The following is a 15,306-nucleotide window of genomic DNA, read 5'->3' as shown; positions in this document are numbered from 1 at the left end:
TACATCAAATGGCAATGCCTTCCGTGTACCTTTCAGCCATCCTCTTAAAATGAAATGATTTAATGACTATGAAATGATTTAATTCTTTGTCTAGTATTGTAAACTAAAATGCTAACTACACATTGAAAAATGAAACAAATCCTTTAATTAAAATTTTTCAAAAATGGTGGGTGTTAGAAAGATTCTGAATTTGTATTCATTTGCAGCTTCAAAAAACAGATTAAAATCATGTATTGCATGTTAGGAAACAAAAATTATGTTTATCAATGTTATTTAGAATACAGGTGACAGCTGAAAAAAATATTTAAATAAAGGATATTCTACTAGCTGGCTGATGAGAAAACTATACAAACTCTCATTTCCAAGTCTGATTCCTTCACAACAGTCTGGCATTTTTCATTAAAAAAAAAATCATAAAAAAAAAATCATAAAAAAAAAATTATTAAGAACTCTGAAATGATGCATATGCTTGTAGTATAAATATATTGATAAATCAATTAGTAGAATGCTCTTGTAGTATTGCAATATCTATGGAGGACAGTGAAGCATGTTTACTAAATTTAATTAGTTAGCAGCAGCTTGTTAGTGGGGTAGATGAATCCATGATAATTAATCCATGATTAATTTTATAGGTAAAGAATGTCCTCTCTTTCATGTTAATATGGCTATTGGATGTGTTGTATATGTATGATATTATTAATGCCAATGGTTTGTGATCAGGTAGAATCCATGAAATATTCTTTATTTATTGTTTAAAAAAAAAATTAACTATTAGGTAAACTGGAAATTATTGTTCCCAACTTCTGCATGTTTTTAAATTTATTCTCGAATAATTATTGAAGTTCTTTTTTTTATATATCCTAAAAAAGAGTAATTTTATAATACTTTTCAACACAGTTCCCTCCTCTACTGATAAATCTTTCCAGACAAGAAATCCATGAATGAAAACCCTGCTGGTAGAGATGGTAGTGGGATCATGTTGAAGTATGTGGTAAATGTTTTGTTAGACTAACTTAAACGTGGTTTGTATAAGATGTATTTAAAAAATGATTAAATGTCAATGTTTTATTCTTACATATTCATTGAGTGAAGTCGTATCACATCCATCAAAGAAGATAAATGAGGCATTACCTATTCGGTTCATTTTGCTATCTTCGTAAGGTGTTGTAGAAGGACCTGTTAAGTTTACACGTTTTGGTAAAAAAATTTGTAAACAGCATTTTCAGGTTGTGTTTTATGAAAGATTTGACTTTTTTTGAGTCTTCAAGTATAACTTGCTGATTACCATTAAAATTATTTTCAAATGAAGGAACAAGTACTGCTGATATGGAAGGATGCACACTTTTCCTTCTAATACATCCATCTTAATAAAGACCAATTAGATTAATGGTACCACTTTCATGCAATTGTAAGTTTTTGGGTTTGGACTATAAACAACCTCTACCTCATGATGAATTTCAATCATTGCTGCCTCTTTAGCACCATAAAAAGCAAAATCATTGATTTTTCACTTCTTCTTAGACTCATAAATACAGTAGTCATTGATGAACTTCCTAGTTGAAGAGAAATATATTCCTGAATAAAGCTCACGAGAAACTTGGCTCAGTCAGGGGTCATGTTACTTGGAGTTAAGAATCATATTTCACAGTACAAAAGTTGAAGGCAATTAGGTAGAGAAATGAATTCTCTGACTTTTTATCACGTTTTATTAATTGTTAGTAATGAAAGTGTTCATTGTTTCCACACTATAAAACTTTGAACGTGGAAAATAATCACATTATTGTATAATTAGTGTTGTACTGAATGTCCCAAACAAAAACAAATCCTCTTGGTCTCAATCAATAAACCACAATTTAACTTGTTTTTAATACTGTTAGAAGTGAGACAGTGATTTTCATGTTTCATTGTTGTAATACTATTTTTTCCTTAACCATTAAATTTTTTGTTTATTCATTTGTTTCCAGCGTGTGAGATAATGCTTTTAACAATTGAAGCTTGTAGCTTGTGTTTTGTTTGGTTGAAAATGCTTTGTTTTCATTGTGGTGGTGAGTACACAGAATATGTGAAGGAAATGTTTCATCAAAGGTTTTTGGACATCAATGTTCCACATCATAATGCTGTGTGAAACCTGATCAATAAGTTCTGAGAAACTGAGATCTACCAAAGACACACCCAAGTCTGGAGACCATCTATCCTGACAGAGGAAATTCAGATGATATTTCCGATCAGAAAATTGGCACAAGCAGAAATCTTAAGGAGCAGTACCTTCAAAGCACTGAGTAAACATTTAAAAATTCACCCCTTCAAAATACCTGCAGTGCAATTGTGTTACATGATACTGATTGTCCTAAATTTACTGAATATTGCCAGGGGTTTTTGGATTTTATAAATGAAAAAGGCAAAGACATTCTTTAAGTAACTTTTTTTTCAGATGAAACACAGCTTCTGTCAGGTCATGTCAACAGCCAGATATGGTCTGTGAGTAATCCTTATGATCATTATATTAGTGATTGGTGTGCTTCACCATTAAAATGGATAATCATTCAGTTTTCCCAGAATACAGTAAATTCAGAATGTTATTGCAGTGAAATCATTGATCTTTTTATTGGCTTACTAAATGAGGAAGAAATTGGTGGAGCATACTTCTAACAAGATGGAGCAATGGTGCACACCATCAACGTTGACTAAACTTGTTGCATGTGAAGTTTTCAGGGAAAGGCTCATTTCAAAGCACATTTAGCCACTGAGATCCTCAGATATTACACCTACAGATCTTTATTTATGGGGAGAAATGAAAGGATCTACTTACAAGAACAATCCTCTTATCTTGGATGAAATGAAAAATCATTCTAACTGAATTTATAAATGAAGTTACTTCTTTTCTGCTTAAGTGTGTATTTTCCAACATGTTGAGACATGATCAGAAATGCCTGGGTGCAAATGGTGGTTATATAGAGCATCTCCTGTAAATAAAAATTCATTGTAGTAAATATTATTCTTGTTTCTAACATTGTTATTTGAATATAATAAATTAAATGTTTGTAAATATCAGTGCATAGTTTCATCTGGGACACTCTCCATATAATTAGTGTTATATTGTAATTAGCATTTTTGCCTTATAATTGTCTGTTAATTACATTAATTGCGATTTAGTAATTTTAAACTGGCCTATTAATTAACAGCTGCTTATCTTTCTTTATAGGATAACCGAAAAAGTAATAATTTTACAGATGATGACGATGATGTTCAGGGTGAAGAGCCAAGAGAAAATCCTTTTATCAGAGCAAAAAATAAAGCAAATAAAAAAAGTAGAATTGGCTCAAATGACAACAATATAAATGGTAGTAACAGTGTTGATGAATCTAAAAACAAGTTTACATTAGAGGCTACTTTACAAACACCAAATTGGAAATCCCTCACTGACATAAATGTATCTTGTGCAGATATATCATCATTCGGTCTTGGTATGTGTACATAAAGAGTATACATACAATGTTTTTAAGTTTTATGTACAATTTATATATATATATATATATATATATATATATATATATATATATATATATATATATATATATATAAATTTAAGTTAAATGCTTTTAAGTGTGTACTAATAATTGTTAATTATCATACTAAAATACTTTTATATGAGTAGAAATCTAGTTCCTTAGTCTGACCTCAGTATTAAAAAGAAAAGAATCTTCTTTATTTTCCTGAAATTTGCTTTGAGACTTATATAAAAAAAAAAATGTTTAGCTCAAAGTTTGTCTTTAAATTCACAGATGCCATCTCTAGCTACTATACAAATCATAGGCAGTATCGTTTATCTTTCTGCTAAACCACAATTTCAGTGCCCAGGTGGATTGATGTATTACGAGAAAAAGTTTTACACCACAAAACTGAATCTTTAATAATCTTTTGTGATAGTGTGTGAGTGGAGATTTGGAAATCATTTGTATATTTTTTCTTTAGGAGAGATTTGTTGGTCTATATCCTTCACTTCTGTGACAAAAAACAAAATGACAAAATACATATAGCCAAGTTTAGGCTGTTTTACATTCTCAAATGAGATTTTGGTATAGATTTGCACAGTAATATCCAGGAGAACAAATTAATCACTGCTAACAAGATATATACTACCTAGCTGTACTCTACCTCTTCCATTTTTTGTTAACTAGCCATTCGTATAATCATGAACAAATTTTTTTAAGTGTAATTAAAATAAAACTTTTAACATAACATTATATTGAAAGTTTTGTAATTAACGGCATCTGTTTAACTTTGGAAAATCAATAATGTTATTACTTATTAAGATTAATTTTTATTTGATATTTTTCCAGGTAAAGTAACAAAGATGCCAAATATTTATAACTTGGATATGTCTTACAACAACTTCACTTCTTTAGAAGAAGTACAATTAATATTTCCTAATATTCAAACTATTAATGCCTCTTTCAACAATATCGGAAGCCTTTCTCTTAATAGGGTGAATATAAAACTAATTTTCTTAATTACAGGTAAATAAACTCGTTAATGTAATATTTTCTCAGAGAGTTACTCAACTGCCCTGATTGTATTAAGTTCTGCGTAGGACAAACAAGGTACTTTTGACAACTAGCAAAACATATTAATTCACAAAATTAAAACATAAAAGCTTGTCTCTCTTTTCATTGAATATACTTTCATAAATCCACCATATTGTGACAAGCCATCGGTACATATTTACCAAAAATGACATAAAAATCTTATGTAAATGTTAAAGGATAAAAATAAGACGCATTCCAGTAACTTGAAAAACTCGCACAATTTAAAAATAATCCAACATTCTAAGTAGTGAACAACACTATTTAAATCGCACATCCTTTTTGAATTTCAACAACAAACATCTTGATAAAAAAATCTAATGATAAAAAATAGTCACATAAAGTCTCTAATAAACTCTCTTTATTCTCTTGTGGTGTTATAGATTTAATTATTAAAAATTAGTGTTTTGGTATACATTTATTTATTAAATGTAGAGTAAATATTTTTTTGAAAAATGGACTCCATTTATTTCTGACCTGTGTATGGGATCCTGTAAGCAGTTTCTGTGAACTATGACATCAGAAGGTGACAGAGTTCAGCACATTATATGTATTCATAATTCAACACGTCAAGCGAGTATTGAACACGCTCATCTGACTAAGCATTACAAAAATACTGATTAAAAAAAAGGAAAAAATAAGTGAGAAAAAAATATTGTTTATTAATATGGTAATTTAAAAAAAAAAGAACAAAAGAGAAGATTCTGGTTAATCAAAGGAAGATGCAATTTGATCTTGTTTTGATCAAATAACTGATTTTTACTGATTTATTTATTTATTTTTTAACTGATTTATTTAGTAATAGCACATCAGAGATTACTTTGGAAGTGATTGTTTTATCATCTGGTCTTCTTCATACCAGATTTCCTTTTTTCTTTTAAAACAATCACTGTACATGATTTCAATCAATTTATTTTAGATGTACATGAAAATCTAGTGTATGGGATTTTATGGGTTTAGTTTCAGTGTGGTTAAATTTTTTCACAAATTATGACTATTTATTATTACAATGGGCCTGACTCATTGAAGTAATTTATTGTGTCTGGTATGAATCTGCACAACTGTGTCTTGGATTATTTTAGGGAATGTATTACAGATATTAGAAGAAATCATTTTTGGAGGTGAGGTAAATGAAAAGAAGAAAACTGCTTAATTTTTACCAACAGAATTTAATTATATTTATTTCATTTATGATCATAAAGAAAAACCAATCCACAGTTGAAATCCACAAGTTTTTAATTATGTCAACGATTTTTTACACTAGAAGTATATGACCATTATAATAAGCAGATGGATTCAGTTAAAAAATAATGTTCACTTTTGACTTCTAATAATACAATAAATTTTTCAGTTTGAAAAACTATAATGTAATAACATCAGCATTAAATAGTGACAAAATACATCTCTGATTTTAGCGACAACTTTCAGACACTTTTAAAATGAAATTTAATTTTATTTAAAATTGGGTTCAGTTTATCTTTATATATATATATATATATATATATATATATATATATATATATATATATATGAAATTTTCAGTCAACTCTCAAGGACCACAAAATTTTTAATTTAGTTTATTTTTTATTCACTTTTCTGAAGGCGAAGTTCAACTGCTGGCCATGTAAAATTTAACTGTGAACTAAAAATTGGCTTTCCAATTTAAAAACTGTTACATTTTCATTATTTTTTCTTTTTCAGGTTTTAAAACGTCTTGCCATGTTAGATCTAAGTTGGAACCATATTAGTCGATTGGTTGTTTTATTGTTACAACTAAAAACAAATGCTCCAGCACTTCACGATCTGAATTTACAGTATAATCCAATAGGTGATGTACATAATAATGTGCACATTGATTTTTTCATAAATAAATATCTTCCCGACTTGGTTGTCTACAATGGCCAGAACATTAAAAAAGAGGACAACACTTTTCTGAGACCGGTATGTAAAATGAGTTATGATAAAATGCAATGCGGTCTTTGCTGTAGTAATCATGAGAATCCATTAACGTTGGATTGGATGAGTTACATGTGTATGGCATCAAATAAAACTCTCGGATCTGAACCACACCTCGGTTTTGGCAGTACTGGACGTTTAGAATGCATCTCGGCCGGCGGACAGCCTTATTTTCATAATGAATTAAATGAGAAAAAGAATTTTGAATCTGTTATGTATGTAGATTTATCTCGAAATGGGCTTGACAAAATTCCAGCTTTTAAATACATGTGTAATTTAGTACAACTCAATCTGTCTGATAATTTAATCAGAACTATCTGTACAAATGCGAACAACTTTATATGCCTTACTCGCTTGAACTTAAGTCGCAATTATTTGACTTCTTTGAAAGATCTGTCAAATATAAATCTTCCTTCATTAAAGGTAGTACTTCTTTATTATAGTATTAAGTTTTTAGACTACCTTTATTTTATTAGTAATTATATTTTCTCCCCTTAGTTTTTAATCCAGAACACAACCACAAAAAAAGTTTGTCTTTGAGGAGATCTTAACTACAAAAAATTTAGTTTTTTGTATATTTAAATGCTACTTGTTATGCAACATATTTATAAGCACTTGACTTTGGGTCATGTGAAATAAGAGTCACAGGTCAATATTATTTTCCAGCCGTGCGCATAGTTACTACATTGCATTGTAATTCAACACATTACACTGTTAAAAAATTGTGGTTACAGAGAATAGCAGATTTTGTTTAACTTTTTTTTATCAATTTTATGTATTTCATTAATCTGTACTTTTATGAAGTAACAAAAAGAAAAAATCATTTCCTGCATAATTTCCTATAATTAATTTTTTGTACAATTTTATATTTATAATTTAATTTTGACAAAATAAAAAAAATAACTTTCTTCATGAATTTATGAACAATAAATAAAACACTTTATTACTTATCTTGTATAATTAATTTGTGTCATTCGGCTGCGATTCTTTAGCATATTTAATATACTGTATTTTTATATTGATTAATTTATTACTGTTTGCAGCTGTAAATTCTTATTATTGTTATTTATATACTATTTAATTTGTTATTAGGTGACCCACAATAAATTTAGAAATTATTCCTGAAGGCTATTTGATGTAGAAGTAACCCTTTGTTAGTGAAACAAATTATTCATGTGAAATAATACATAAGTTTTTTAACTTACTTTGTTAATCTTTCTTATTTATTTTCATACAAAAATACAGCAAGGTTTTTATTTATTTCCCTACAGATGGCATATGATAAGTTTTTGTTGTATGTTAACAGTTTTCTTTTACATGTATACAAATAATGATCAATTTATCTAGCACACCTGGAGGATTCTCAAAAAAATGTAAAATTTCTGTGCTACTCTAATGCAGTAGTTGTTTTATTTTTGAATTTATGAGAATACCAAAGGCATGGATAATAATGGCGAGAACGCTAAATAAGCCTACTGCATAAACATTTTTTAATAGAATTCTTCCCCTTTTGAAATTTCATAATAAAGGTTGATCGAACACTTGATTCTCCTCCTCTGTTTTTACTCTTAATCACAACCATTTCCACAACCATTTAATAATTCTATGGTGTCTGCCTTATCTTTAAAAAAACCTCTGTCTTGATTAGTATACATGTCAGTAACATAAGAATCTCTACTGCGTCCTTAGAAATAGATCCACTTTAATGCAACAGTTTGTTTGAATTTTACTTAGTTTGAAACTAGGTGCTATGTTTTTAACTCTTGGTTCCAAAGTATTGTAATGTAAAAATGGAATCGATTAAAAGCATCCAGTTTTCATATTTATGTTTGTTATATTATTAAGATTTTCATTACAAATATTTGTGATGGTTGACACCATTATGTTGTGACCTTCACTGCATATCTGGTCAGCAGTCTCAAATCGGTCATGACAACACGCAGAAAGTTCAGTGTGTGATTTAGTTTACTGAAACAAGATCGGTTATCATATGGCAGTGCCACACCTGTGAATAAAACAATACTCCAATACAAATTTCCAAAACAATACTCAGTGGTTTAATCATTTTAAGGAAAGAGGCAGTGTCCAAGGAAGTAACCCACCGGGTTGGTCTAGTGGTTAACGCATCTTCCCAAATCAGCTGATTTGGAAGTCGAGAGTTACAGCGCTCAAGTCCTAGTAAAGACAGTTATTTTTACATGGATTTGAATACTAGATCGTGGATACCGGTGTTCTTTGGTGGTTGGGTTTCAATTAACCACACATCTCAGGAACGGTCGAACTGAGAATGTACAAGACTACACTTCATCTACACTCATACATATCATCCTCATTCATTCTCTGAAGAATTATCTAAACTGTAGTTACCGGAGGCTAAACAGGAGAAAGAAAAAACGTGTCCAAGGAAGTCACCAGGCAGACCGTCCATATCTTAAGAGAATGTGGAACAGATAAGAGCATCTTGTATGTGTAACGTGAAAAAGTCATTAGCAAGGTGCAGTTTAGAGTTACGAATACCTTATTCTACAGTGTACAAAGTGGTGCTTAAGAGGCTTAGACTATGTGTACATAAGATACAACTTTTACATGAAATCAAACCCGATGACAAAGTGAAAAGATTGTAGTTTGCAGCTTTAGTGCTTACATTAATGAAAATGAGGACTACCTGAAAAGTACGATGTTTTCAGATGAGATGACACTCCTCATTAACAGGTCAGTAAATCGACACAATTGCAGGAATTGGGGATCAGACCATCGCATGAAATTATCGAACATCAGCGTAACTTTCTCAAAATCAGTGTCTGGATTGGACTGATGAATGATTGTATCGTGGGCTCGTACATTTTTGTAGAGAGCACAATTAATGGGGATATTTTCTGTGATTTCTCAAACTTTGTCTTTCCACAGATTGACGATACTGAGGAAGAAAAAGAATTAATTTTCTTATCAGCTAGACGGTGCTCTGCTGCATTGCAGCAACCGTGTCTCCATGCTGTATTAAACATTTGGTTTCAAAACAGGTAGATTGGAAGAGGAGGGCTGATCACATGGCCACCAAGGAGTACAGACATGACCACCACTATATTTCCTTTTGCGGGAGCATGTGAAAAACATGGTTTATTCAGAGAAAATCTGTGATGTTAACCACTTACGGGAGAGGATTGTTGCGGTATAGCACCTATTATACCAGACATGGTGGGGCGAGTACATGGGAAGAGCTGGATTACTGGTCTGGACATGCGCAGAGCAACAAATGTTGCACATATTGAAGTCTGAACACCAAAAAAAAAAATCAGTATTTACACTTTCAAAATATATACCATGTAAAAGTAATGCTTTACTTACATGAGTATATATTTTGCTGCTACTGTTAAATACTGCTGTTTAAATAAATAGCAGTTTAAATAAAACTTGAAACCAAGGAGTTCTTTTATAAACACCCTGTAATATAATTTCAATGTTGTAAGGATCACTGCAAATAAGAAAACGCTGTTGCTTAAATTGACATTGAAATATTTATTTTCCAGTCAAGGGTTCTCAATTTTCAGTAATGAACTACCTAAGCCTATGAAAAAATATACTGATTAAATCAGGTTTCTAAATGCTTATTGGAATCTATTTCAACTCCTTGTCACAAGTTGAAAACAAATACTGCTGGTCGAGATTGATAATTAATTTAAATCAAACACTGAGTTCCTTGCTTTCATTGCTTCCCTAAATGTATCACTATGAATCTGATCAATATACCATTCTTCTATGCTCTCTAAGTTAGTCATCATTCACCAAAATTTGTATGCTAATTTCCCATGTGTTCTTAACAGTAGAGTACAATAATCATGATATTACTGTTAGTTAAGACTGTAGAACTTTATTGAATGAATATTTATGAAATGGAATTTCTATTTATGCACTAGCTCTTGAGTTCTTTTAGTGAGACTGTAGGTTATTCTTACGATATCAGTTATTCGGCTTGATCATAAGTAGCGAGTTTTTCTAACTAAACAACTATTTAGGTTGTTAATTTTGTAATGAAAACAAACTGATTTTGTTTGTAAAAATGATGTGAATCATGACATTTTTATTCTAGTTACATATTAATAAATTAGTACATTAATATAAAATAAAATTTTATCTGGTGATAATTACTTTAAACTGTTCTACTTTGATGCAAAGATAGTGAGAGAGTGGTGATAAAATTAAAGCCTTTATTCATTTAAGGTGATATAAGAGTAATGTAATATTAATATAAGAGCGTATAACAGTAATGTAACGTTATAATGTAATGTTGCACCAGTTTTCTGGAAGGTAGTAAAGAGGTATGCTCAAACAAATAGTATTCATATTACTTAGGCTTAATTCTTTGTTAGCTCCTCAGATAGATAGCAAAGGGTAGGTATGATGTCCTGCTGCAGAAGTATCTAGCTATTATCCTTGATGAGAATCTTCAATTCAAGGAGTACTTTCTGTATGCTGCCAAATAGGCTTGCCATGCTTTCTTTGGTGTTCAGAGAGCAGTTCATCCCAATTGGGAGCTTAATTTCATTGTAAGTAGGGTGTATGTGAAATTATATTGCTGTATGCTGCACCTGTCTGGGCTCATTGAATGAGGTATAAATGTAATAGGAATATTTTGTTGCATCTCCTAATGTTATCTGTGATCAGTGCTTATATGATCGAGAGAGAGGCTGACATTATTTCTGGTATTAAGCTCATTGATATCCTTATGACTAGCTATTACATATGATGCCAAGAAGGTAGGCCAATTTACCTCTGAGGTTAGAAAAAATCACTCCGGTCCCTTTGTGCGCCGAGTAATTAGTGAGAATATACTTTGGTTTCGGTGTTTCTTGGCTGTCGGTTGAGTGTGTACCGCCAACAGTATCGAGGCTTGCTGTTAGAAGTGTATTCGCAGTGCACAAATTCTTTTAGACTATCATTTGTGGCTTCCTGCGGAGTGATTAGCGGAGGTTTATTCGGTGTGTACCTGCCTCATCGGGGCGAAAAGGGTGGTAACGACTGCTGGTCATTAGCCCCTGTAACAGGAAAAAGGCAGAGCCTTTTAGTCCTTCTGCGCTCTTATCAGAGCGAGGGCAGTAATCAGTGGTTTTTAGCTGCACTTCTGGTGCTTCGATCAACCGATCCAGTAGCGGCTAAAGATGCAAAGCGTGACAGGAGAACGTAAGGGTCTCCAGCTGCCCGTACTCGCTGCACATAGTTGTCACATCGTGGGCTTGCCCAAACCAGATAGTAGGAGGAAGACAGCGAGAATTTCGTTAGTTAGTCAGGACCATAGGGAATCTTCGGTCATGGAAGATTTTCAGGAAGTAAGGAAGTAAGGAAGTCCAGGCGGAAGCGCAAGCAGGAGCCCGTGCCGTCCTCCTCCTACTCATCGAGCGATGAGTCGAGCGCGATGGACACGGGAGCACCCACCCGGGTGCCTAGCGAGGTTCAGGTTGGTTGATTCCGGGTTGTGCCCGGAATGCGGAGTTGAGGACACAGCGGACCATGTCCTATATACTTGTCCCCGGTACGAAGCTGAACGTACCAGAATTGGTAGGGAACTTGAGAGAGTGCACTCCTTTTTGGATCTGCGAGTCAACTGGAGGACTCGCAGTGAGTGGACGATTGTGGCCAGGGCAGGGCGGCTGAAGGGATTTAGGATAGGAACCCGGGTGGGGCTAGGTTCCGTCTGGACAGTTGATTGACCGAAGGTAGGCGCTAAGGCAGCGTGCCTCGGTTAGATGTAATTGGTGTCCTTGAATTAGAATTAAGCTGTCGGCGGAGTTGCGGCCGCTGCCAACGGGCACGATTATCCTTGCCCGGGGGTGCGGTCGCGCTCCGACGAGGGCATTTTGTGAGCTAACGACACTGTTGGCGGGGCGTCTCTGGGTGCCGCTTCGGTGGTATGCAGGGGCGTCTTGACGAATGTTTGCGAAAGATGGTGAATGTCACGCGGGACTCCGAGATGGAGCTGTGTGGGAGTAGGCGTTTATTCTCCTCTCCCGGGCAGACCGGAGCGGAGTCAGATACAAACTCATTTTGAGTAATAAGCGGGGTTCTTAAGGGAACTAGGTCTAAATTTGCTGTGTGAAACTTTTTAGTGGGAATGTTTATTACAGAGGCTGTTAGCACGGATCTGAGACATTCAGTAATTAGCTCTTTAATAGTTAGGACTAGGCGCGGGGTCTTCATTCCGCGGTTAGGCTTCTAGCTTAGTTCCTGAGGGCGACGTGGTAGCTGCAGGTGTCCGTTGTCTTCTTTCTGAAGGCATAAACTCATAAAACTATCTCGGGGTGAACTTTACCGATGCAGATGTCCCTCTGAGGCATCTGCATCGGTGGCATCTCTGCGGGGACTGAACTGAAAGCTGTGGTGCACAATCAGTTTGAGGGCGAGAAGATGTCCTCCGTTAAAGCCACTACTGGCTAGGAACGGAGGGGGTGGTGTAGCGACCGTACACGCTATGAGGTGGGATCTTCTCCCCTCGGGGGGGAATCGAGATGAGGTTAGAAAAGAAATAAACAATCTGTGGAGGTTGGCTGTGGGGGGGGGGGGTCTGATTCTATTATAGATATATAGGTAGAACAGCAACCTGAATGGCTAGGGGCCTGCATGGATGCTTACTTTGTCAAGATAGGTGTTTTGGCATTGAGCCTCAGTTAGCTGAGATACTCGCTGATAGGATGAGAATGGATGTGTGGAGAGCTCTGATGGCCTGTGGTGCAGGCTCGCTCCTGAAAGTGGACCAGAGCAGAGAGACAGAGCATGTTTTCATTAGAAGCTTATTAAATTAGTGAACCTATTTTTTTTTATTTTTAAGTAAATCAAGAAAACTTTGAGTAAATTGAATTGTAGCCACAATTATCATTGTTGTGATCAGTAGTTTGGGACGAGGCCTACAGCAAAGGCAAAAGCTGAGTTTAAAAATCACAGATGCAAATGTCTACACAGAAACATTTACATCAGTGGCATCCCAAAAAGGCCTGGCTTATTACTATGATGTAGAAAGTTAGAGGGCGAAAGACGACTCCCATTAAAGTCCGTCAGGGCTAGCAATACGGTGGGGGGGGGGGGGTTCCGGAAGCGTCACAAGGCTTCTCCTATGGAGTTGGGATGTTGTGATCAGTAGTTATTTTGTTGTACTTACTACTTACTATTTTTGGTGTTTAAAGGCTCAATCGAGTAATGATCTCAGTGCATAGTCTAATTGAAATTAGATATGGGAAGAGTTTTGTGTGAAATGTTTGGTGTTGGAGGAAGGCGTAGGGATCACGCTTCCATGAATTGGTTAATTTGATAGTTTTGAGGGTGTAAGTTATGGTAGGTGGTCTTTGTTGGAAGAGGCCATATGAAAGCGACAGTAAGTTGTGTAAATACACTGATGGAGATGTATACCAAGTCATTAGCATCAGTGACATCCTGACAATGAGGCCAAACTGATGACTGTGATGTGTATCAGGTTTAGAGGATCTAAAAGGTAATCTTCAGTAAAGCCCATTAGGGCTAGGAACAGAGGGGTGGTGTGGCAACCGGGGTCATCACAAGGTGGGTGTCTTCCGCTATGGAGATCAGGAGAGAAAGATCAAGGTTATGTACTCCAAGGATACATCAAGGTTATGTAAAATAACCTTGATGAAAATGAACTTTTATTTAAAGATTGTTGCACTGAAAAGACAGAACCATAGCTTAACAATATTTAAAGGGAAAGTATCAGAGTTGCAGTGTAGTGAGACAAATACAGACATTATCGTTCAAAAATAAGTTGCTAAGATTAAGCATTACCTATAACAGTTTTAACTGAAAAGAATACTTTTTGTTTCAAATATCCTAGTTGTAAACATTCTGGGTCAAACATAGGATACCCTTGAATTTTTGGTCCACAGAAATTACTAAAAGTTATGAATAATAGTAAATGTTTTAATAGAATTAAATTTATGTTTATAATTGATTTATATTTAGTGTCTTATGAGGACACTAAAGTAATTCTTTTTTTTTTTTCAATATATACCGGGTGAAAGAATATTTTTATATAACAATGACTGTATTCCTCAGTCTGAATCCTTCTGCATTCAACTTTGTCATAATAATAAAAAACTGATTAACCTAGGGCTACAGATTTTAAAACATTAACAGAAAATGATTTACATGTATAAAATAATTGTGAGTTTATAACTGAGAAATTTTTGTAATTTAATCGTTCAAGTAAAAAATTTCAGCAGATAAACTTATTGTAATGTTACTATTTCTTTAATCTTCAGCTGCTCGATGTATCCTGTAATCGCATATCTTCATTGAGGGGCTTGCAGAACTGTTGCAACTTAGAAGAATTATATGCTGCACACAATGGACTATTTAGCTTAGAGTCGATAATGCCAGTAAAGAAGTTGCATAAATTACGTGCTATTTCACTTAATTATAATCTGGTCGTAGAAAATCATCACTACAGATTATTTCTTATATATCATTTAACTCATCTTGAGGTATTTATTTTTAAATTTTAATAAAAGTTTTATTATCATTATTTTTTAAACCCTATTCTGTTCCATTAATTGTTTAATGAAACCACTCGTATTGATTCTACTAGGAAGTATTTACAGCAATGTTATTACAGAATTTATTATCTATAATGACAAAGTATATGTACTCTGTTCTGACAATTTCTTATAAAAAAAGAATTCTGATTTTAATTTTCATTATATACTTTACACATGGAAAGTACAAGATTGTATCAATTCTATATGAATTTTCATCGCTCAAATCTATTATT

General features: G+C 33.5%; 1 protein-coding gene and 1 long non-coding RNA gene across 4 annotated transcripts in view; one reads left to right on the top strand and one right to left on the bottom strand.

Moving 5' to 3' along the window:
- LOC142326424 (uncharacterized) overlaps nucleotides 1-15,306 on the top strand; it is a 77,729-nt gene that overhangs the window by 45,567 nt on the left and 16,856 nt on the right. For all 3 annotated transcript variants that reach the window (XM_075368917.1, XM_075368916.1, XM_075368918.1), the window contains exons 11-14: nucleotides 3,203-3,464; nucleotides 4,341-4,486; nucleotides 6,285-6,962; nucleotides 14,798-15,019. In XM_075368917.1, coding sequence (XP_075225032.1) covers nucleotides 3,203-3,464; nucleotides 4,341-4,486; nucleotides 6,285-6,962; nucleotides 14,798-15,019 — 1,308 coding nt within the window. The remainder of the gene's footprint in view (nucleotides 1-3,202; nucleotides 3,465-4,340; nucleotides 4,487-6,284; nucleotides 6,963-14,797; nucleotides 15,020-15,306) is intronic.
- LOC142326426 (uncharacterized) overlaps nucleotides 1-15,306 on the bottom strand; it is a 48,895-nt gene that overhangs the window by 32,065 nt on the left and 1,524 nt on the right. The window contains exon 2 of the long non-coding RNA XR_012756781.1: nucleotides 2,810-2,963. This is a non-coding gene — a long non-coding RNA (uncharacterized LOC142326426). The remainder of the gene's footprint in view (nucleotides 1-2,809; nucleotides 2,964-15,306) is intronic.

This window comes from Lycorma delicatula, chromosome 6 (assembly GCF_047948215.1).
Source record: "Lycorma delicatula isolate Av1 chromosome 6, ASM4794821v1, whole genome shotgun sequence".
Lineage (NCBI taxonomy): Eukaryota > Metazoa > Arthropoda > Insecta > Hemiptera > Fulgoridae > Lycorma > Lycorma delicatula.
Note: the sequence above shows the minus strand (reverse complement) of the source record. Positions and strands in the feature narration are given on the sequence as shown.